The sequence below is a fragment of the Dipodomys ordii genome, unplaced genomic scaffold, assembly GCF_000151885.1.
Source record: "Dipodomys ordii isolate 6190 unplaced genomic scaffold, Dord_2.0 Scaffold19, whole genome shotgun sequence".
Classification (NCBI taxonomy): domain Eukaryota; kingdom Metazoa; phylum Chordata; class Mammalia; order Rodentia; family Heteromyidae; genus Dipodomys; species Dipodomys ordii.
In genome coordinates, this window is record NW_012267235.1 from 4,537,959 (window position 1) to 4,545,860 (window position 7,902).

The following is a 7,902-nucleotide window of genomic DNA, read 5'->3' on the forward strand; positions in this document are numbered from 1 at the left end:
AGGAGAAGGAAAAGAAGAAGGTGGTGGTGATGTTCTAGCACTTGTAGCTCATGCTTGTAATCCTAGCTACTCAGGAGGCTGAGATCTGAGGATCACGGTTGGAAGCCAACCTGGGAGAAAAGTCCGTTTCTTATCAAAAGGACCAGAAGTGGTACTGTGGCTCCAAGTGGTAGAGAGCTAGCCTTGAGCAAGAGTTTAGAGACAGTGCCCAGGCCCAGAGTTCAAATCCGACAACCAACAACCAACAATAGATTATTTCTCTCATTTATATGCTTGATACAATAACCCAAGAAACAGGACTAAGGGAAAAACAGGGAGAGAGAAGGGGTGATACTGTGTAAAAAGAAATGTATTCAGGGCTGGAAATGTAGCTTAGTGGTAGAGTGCTTTCTTAGCAAATATGAAGCCCTGGGTTTGATTCCTCAGTACCACATACACAGAAAAGGCCAGAAGTGGTGCTATGGCTTAAATGCTAGCCTTGAGCAAAAGCAGCTCAGGGACAGTGCCCAGGGCCTGAGTTCAAGTCCCAGGACTGGCAAAAAAAAATGTATTCCTTACCTAACTTATCAAACTAGCCTTTCTGTGCATCACTTTTATAATAACAAAATAAATTGTTAAAAGAAAGAAACAGGTCTTTTTTGAGATAATCTCTCTAAGCAGGCACTGGCACAGAGAAAGCAACTAGTCAAATATTCACAACTGCCATTCTCCAAACCGTCCAACCAACTTTTAAGTGGAGTCAAGTAGCTGTTTTGCATTGCAAATACGGCGGTGGGGAGCCGCCCTTTCAGGCCCGCGGCGGCACCAAAGGCGGCCGGTGTGCCTCAGCTGGCCAGCCGGAGTCAGTTACCTTTGCTCAGTTCGGAGGGCTTCACCTCTAGGACTTCCTCGGCAGTCTGGAAACCTGCAGAAACCAGCTTCACCCGCACCGCTGGCGACAGCGGGAAACTCACTAAATCCCGCTGCATTTTAAATCCCGGCGCCTTGGCTATGCGCGGACGCACAGGACTGGAGCGGCAAAACCACGCACGCCGGGCGCCGCGTTACGCCGTGTGACGTCAGACGTAAAGGCGAGGGGGCGGGGCACGCCGCCTGGTGGCACGAGGCTTTCGGATTGCGCTGCACGTGCGCGAGCCCTGTAGTTTTTCACGCCTAGCCGCCTTTGGGATTCGTACAAATCGCTTTAAAGATTGATTCATCCAAGTGGAGCTGTGGGCTCAAAATGGTTAAGCACTAGCCTTGAGCCAAAGAGCTAAGCAACAGCACCCAAGCCCTGAGTTCAAGCCCCACAGCTGACCCCCCCCCGCAAAAAAACCTCATGAATCGTATTTTAAATGGGTGCACCTTCTTGTATTTCTTGTATGTCAATTTTGCTTTAATAAAGTTAAAACAAATTAACAGATTTTTCCAAGGGGCTGGGAAGGTGGCTCAGTTGTAGAGTGCTTGCCTTGCATGCATGAAGCCCTGGGTTCGATTCCTCAGCACCACATACGCAAAAAGAAAAAAGCCAGAAGTGGTGCTGTGGCTCAAGTGGTAGAGTGCTAGCCTTGAGCTGAAGAGCTGAGGGACAGCGCCCAGGCCCAGAGTTCAGACCCCGTGACTGGCCAAAAAAAGAAGAAAAAAAAGACTTCTCCATCCAAGGATGGAGGATAAAGGATGGGTGGAGATAAAGATGGGTGGAGACTCTAAGATGGAGAGCTGGGCCCAGTGGGCCTGAAAGGCCACATTTCCTCACCTTTGCCATAGCCTGTGGGGTGGAAGAGTGTTGAGTGCTTCAGAGAAATCTCCACTGAGTGCGGGTAGCGGGATCAACAAAGAGATCCTATTGCGCTTGTGGCTCACGCCTGTCCTCTCTGGAGGCTGAAACCTAAGGATCACAGTTCTAAGCCAGGCAGGTCAGCAAAGACTCTTTAATCTCCGAAGAACCTCCAGAAAGCCAAAAGTAGATCCGTGGCACAAGTGCTAGAGCAGCCAGTCTTGGGGGGGGCAAGGGGGGGGGAAGAAACATAAAGACAGCACACAGGGAGCCTTGAGTTCAAGCCTCAGGACCGACACCAAAACACAACGAACAACCCAGTAACGAATCTGTGGTTTCCAGATTTCCCTGGGGATCCCAGCAGGCTCGCGGTCCCCCGGGGACTTGCACGCAAGCCCCTCACCTTTCCCGCGCTTTCCCGCCCTCGCAAGGAATTGTGGGTCCGGCTCACCCCCCCCCCCCCCCCCCCCCCCACGCCGCCCCTCAGTAGGCGCCCGGCGGCGCACAGTCTCCCGCACCCGGACCCCCACGCCTTCCCCGCGAGTCCCACCTTCCCGCGAGTCCCACCTGGAGCGTGGAGGCTGCTGAGACCGTTAGTTCTCCTCGACCCTGCCTGGCTGGAGAAGTGGCCGCAAAAGTACGCAAGTAATTGACTCCTGAGTGGGCCAGCCTGGCTCCTGAGGAGGGGTTTGGACGGGTGTTCTAGAATTCTCTCTAGAATTCAACTCTCCTCAGTTGGCCAGGGATGTGCAAGCCGTACGAGTGACCGCTCCTACAGTAGAGAATTGTATGGAGACCGGGAGGATATTTCAAAGGTAATTTGGGAGGGAATTCCCTAGTTAAGGAGTACGTGATTTATTTACCGGAGTCACTCGTGCCCTGCTTTATGGGTTGCGTGTGTATGTGTATGCGCATGCGCCAATCCTGGGACTTGAACTCAAGTCCTTGGTGCTGTCCCTGAACTTGTTTTTTCCCCCTGCTCAAGACTGGTGCTCTACCCACTTGCGCCACAGCTCCACTTCTGGCTCTGTGTGGGTGTGTGTGTGGGTGGGTGGGTGGAGATGAGTCTCAAGGATCTTCCTGCCCAGGTTTTGAACCCCACTCCTCAGACCTCAGCTTCCTTAGTATCTAGGATTACAGGCAGGAGCCACTGGTGCCAGTTTGTGGTAATTTTGAGACTGGGTCTCTGCTTATGTAGTCTCAAGCTCACAATCCTTCAGTCTTCTGACTCCTAAATTTTGCAATTACAGTTGCATGCCAACTGGCCCCACTGTATTGTATTGATGAGTCTTTTTAGGTTTTTCTTCTGCGATGATTCTTCGCTTTGGCTTTTCTTTATTGCAAACCACAGCCCCTTTTAGTACTAAGAAAGGAAACAATATGTTGAGGACTGTGGCAAACATACATTTCAAATGTTTGTAGACATGAAGATAAAGACATTTTATTTTAACTTTTTTTTTTTTAATTTTTGGTCCGGTGGTGGGCCTGAACTCTGGGCCTGGGCTCTGTCCCTCAGCTCTTCAGCTCAAGGCTAGCGCTCTACCACTTGGACCCACAGCACCACTTCCTGCTTTTTTCTTTTTGCTTATATGGTGCTGAGGAATCGAACCCAGGGCCTCATGCATGCAAGGCAAGTGCTCTATCACTGAGCCACCTTCCCAGCCCCAAGATAAAGACATTTAAAAAAAAAAACTTAGAGCACAGTTTTCTTGAAGCCTAAATTCAAACCTAGAGCTTGTGTGTGTGAGTGTGTGTGTGTGCTTGCATATGAGCACATGCCAGCACTGGGACTTGAACTCAAGGCTTGGGCAGTGTCCCTCAGCATTTTCTCTCAAGGCTGCCCCTTGAACACTTCCGGCTTTTGGTGGTTAATTGGAGATGAGTCCAATGGCCCTTTCTCTTTGGGCTGGTTTACAACCCTGGTGCTCAAATCTCAGCCTTCTGAGTACGTAGAATTACAGATATGAGTAGAATTCTTTCACTGTCTAAAGTCACCTTTCAGGGGTGGGTGACTGAAAAGGGAATGCCAGAAGTGTTTGTATTCCTATTTGCTAAGTCAGAATTTTTTTGTCTGATTTGGTCAGAATGTGGTTTGTGTTAAGTGCATTGCTTAATTTGATTTATGTCTGAGACCTCAATGGGCATTACATAAATATCATCCTTAGAATTCATGGTTATGTTTGTAAAGCAGATAGGTTCTTTTTTTTTTTGTCGGTTGTGGGGCTTGAACTCTGGGCCTGGGCGCTGTCCCTCAGCTCTTCAGCTCAAGGCGAGCGCTCTACCACTTGAGCTACAGTGCCACTTCCGGTTTTCTGGTGGTTTATTGGAGATAGGAGTCTCACGGTCTTTCCTGCCTGGGCTGGCTTTGAACCGTGATCCTCAGATCTCAACCTCCTGAGTAGCTAGGATTACAGGGGTGAGCCACCAGCACCCGGCTAGCAGATAGGTTCTTGAGTGAAACGCAATAGCTAGCTCTTCAGTGTGGACAAATGAAATAGAAGTGATGATGTTTAGAATTCTGTTTCATTGGCAGCACAGAGTTAAAAGACTAGTTGACAATGTAGTTCTGCAATAAGGTGCAAGATAAACAAGATGACTTGTTTATGATATATAATCATTCTCTTGAATGATTATATATCAACAGAGAGTTCCTTTCTGTTCCTTTCAACCACTCTTCTGTGCATTTCTGTGTTTGATTGCCTTTGGTAGAAAATTCATATAAGTGTGAATAATATAGTATTTGTTCATTCTATGACTGGCTTATTTCACTTAACATGTCCTCAAGAGTAATCCACGCAACAGGCACGAGTGGCTCATGTTGTAATTCTAGCTACTCAAGAGGCTGAGACCAAAACAAAAAAGTCATCCATATTGTAGCATATATCACAATTTCCCTTATTTCTGTTTTTTTGGTGGGTTTTTTTTTTTTTTTGGTCGGTTGTGGGGCCTGAACTCTGGGCCTGGGCACTGTCCCTCAGCTCTTCAGCTCAAGACTAGAGCTCTACCACCAGAGCCACAGCGCCACTTCCTGCTTTTTCTTATGTGGTGCTGAGGAATCGAACCCAGGCCCTTATGCATGCAAGGCAAGCACTCTACCACTGAGCTACCTTTCCAGCCCCCTTATTTCTGTTTTAATAGTACTTAGAGTCGGGCTGGGAAGGTGGCTCAGTAGTGGAGCGCTTGCCTTGCATGCTTGAGGCCCTGAGTTCGATTCCTCAGCACTACATAAAAAAAAAAAAGCCAGGCACTGGTGGCTCACGCCTGTAATCCTAGCTACTCAGGAGGCTGAGATCTGAGGATCGCGGTTCAAAGCCAGCCTGGGCAGGAGAGACCGTGAGACTCCTATCTCCAATAAACCACCAGAAAACCGGAAGTGGCACTGTAGCTCAAGTGGTAGAGCGCTCGCCTTGAGCTGAAGAGCTGAGGGACAGCGCCCAAGCCCAGAGTTCAGGTCCCACGACCGGACCCAAAAAAAAAAAAAAATAGTACTTAGATTGGAACTCAGGGCATAGAGCTTGTTAAGAAGGCACTTGAACCACATACGACTGGCTTATTATTATTATTATTATTTTGGGTCCGGTCGTGGGGCTGAACTCTGGGCCTGGGCTCTGTCCCTCAGCTCTTCAACTCAAGGCTAGCACTCTACCCCTTGAGCCACAGTGTCACTTCTGGCTTTTTTCTTTTTGCTTATGTGGTGCTGAGGAATTGAACCCAGGGCCTCATGCATGCAAGGCAAGCACTCCACCACTGAGCCACCTTCCCAGCCCATGGCTTATTATTTTTATTTATCTTTTTCTATTGGTACTAGAGCTTGAACTTAGGGCCTTGCATTCTCCCTTCCTTAGCTTTTCTGCTCAAGGCTGGTGCTCTACTACGTGAACTATACCCCCACTTCCTGCATTTTGCCAGTTAATTGGAGCTAAGTCTCCCAAATTTTCCTGCCTCAGCTGGCTTCTAACCAAGATTCTCAGGGCTCTGCCTCTCAATCTCCAGAGTAGCTAGGCTCAACCCATTTCCTCATTTTGGGAGGTACTGGGGATCAAACTTAGGACCTCACTAATGTTAAGATTACCATTGTGCCATCTCTCCCTGCCCTAATTTCCACTTTCTTTTTGTGCCAGTCAAGGGGCATGAAGTCAGGGCCTAGGTTATGTCCCAGAGCTTTTGTGCTGAAGGCTAGTGCTCTAGCCCTTGAGTCACAGGTCCACTTCTGACTTTCTGGTGGTTAATTGAAGATAAGAATCTCATGGGGGCTGGAAAGGTGGCTCAGTGGTAGAGCGCCTGCCTTGCATGCATGAGGCCCTGAGTTCGATTCCTCAGCACCACATAAGCAGAAAAAAAAAAGCCGGAAATAGCACTGTGGCTCAAGTGGTAGAGTGCTAGCCTTGAGCTGAAGAGCTGAGGGACAGCGCCCAGGCCCAGAGTTCAGGCCCCACAACAGGACCCAAAATAAATAAATACATAAATAAAAATAAAAAATAAAAGCACAGAGAACTGGCACTGGTGGCTCATGCCTGTAATCCTAGCTACTCAGGAGACTGAGATCTGAGGATTGTGGTTTCAAGCCAGGTGGGGAAGGAACATCTTTGAGACTTATCTCCAGTTAATCACCGAAAGAACCTGAAGTGGCTCTGTGACTCAAGTGGTGGAGTGCTACTTTTGAGGAAAAGGAGCTCAGGGACATTACCTATGGCCAGAGTTAAAGTCCCAGGACTGGCAAAAAAAAAACATAAACAAAATTTATTTAGAGCCTTCAATTCCAGAACTTAGGAGTGGATGTATGAGGACCACAAGTTTGAGGTCAATCTGTGTTACATAGTAAAATCATACTTTGAAAAAAAAATTCAGGCCAGGCGCCAGTGACTCACACCTGTAATCCTAGCTACTCAGGAGGCTGAGTCTGAGGATGGAGGTTCAAAACCAGCCCATGCAGGAAATATTGTGAGACTTTTATCTTCAATAAGCCACCAGAAAACTAGAAGTGGCACTGTGGCTTAAGTGGTAGAGTGCTCACCTTGAGCTCAAGAGCTCAGGGACAGTGCCCAAGCCCAGAGTTCAAGCTCCATGACTGACAGAAAAAAAAAAAAATCAGGGAAGAGTAAGGTGAATGGATGAATAGAGGGGGTGAAAAAAAGGTGAATATAGTCAACATATTTTATATGTATATATGATAATAGAATAATGGCTGGGCACCGGTGGCTCATGCCTATAATCCTAGCTACTCAGGAGGCTAAGATCACAGTTCAAAGCCAGCCCCGGCAAGGAAAGTTCGTTAGGGCTGGGAAGGTTGCTCAGTGGTAGAGTGCTTGCCTTGCAAGCATGAGGCCCTGGGTTTGATTCCTCAGCACCACATAAGCAAAAAAAGGTGGAAGTGGTGCTGTGGCTCAAGTGGTAGAGTGCTACCTTGAGCTGAAGAGCTGAGGGACAGTGCCCAGGCCCAGAGTTCAAGCCCCGTGACAAGAATGAATGAATGAATGAATGAATGAATGAAAATAGAATAATGAAACTTGTTGAAATTATTTTACAAAGGAGGGAGAGTGATAAGATAGAAGCATGAGATAGATGTACATTGTATGTGTGTATAGAAATGTCACAGTGAGGAGCTGGGAATGTGGCTCAGTGGTAGATTGCTTGCCTAGCATGCATGAAGCCCTGGGTTCAATTCCTCAGTACATTGTTAGTGAAATAAGCTCCCTTCCCATAGCTTGCTTAGTCAACTCCTTCACTTCTCCACAGCTTAGCATGCTCCCTTCCTAGGCAACACTGGGCGCACTTAGTAAAGGCAGTAAATAATTAACTTCCAACCCCCTTTACCTTGGGATGGCACTTCTTTGGGGCAGCTACCAACCATATAAGGCAACAAAAGCCCCTTAGAGTGACCTTCAGGTCTGGGCAGCTGCTGAACCCTTATCTACTACTTGGATAGCAGCCATAAATCCTAGTCCGCCATGATGAAGTCCCTGGCCTACACCAGGATCTCTGCCTCCTAGCCCCTTCTAGCCCCTCCTAAGCCTCCTAGGTTATATAAATCACCTCAGACAATAGCGGGTGCTGCTTCTCCCCTTCTCCCTTCTCTGTTGTGAAAAGGAGTCTTGCTGGCCCCCCTTCCTGGCAATAAACCTCTCTTTGTTCTCTGTACTTGGATG

The 7,902-nt window shown here is 48.0% G+C and overlaps 1 protein-coding gene across 3 annotated transcripts in view; it reads right to left on the reverse strand.

The window, feature by feature from the left end:
• The window catches only part of Rad51c (RAD51 paralog C), a 35,213-nt gene extending 34,192 nt beyond the window's left edge, over positions 1-1,021 (reverse strand). For all 3 annotated transcript variants that reach the window (XM_013013197.1, XM_013013195.1, XM_013013196.1), the window contains exon 1: positions 851-1,021. In XM_013013197.1, the coding sequence (XP_012868651.1) occupies positions 851-968 (118 nt within the window). In that variant the 5' untranslated portion in view covers positions 969-1,021. The remainder of the gene's footprint in view (positions 1-850) is intronic.
• Between the last annotated feature and the right edge of the window lie 6,881 nt (positions 1,022-7,902).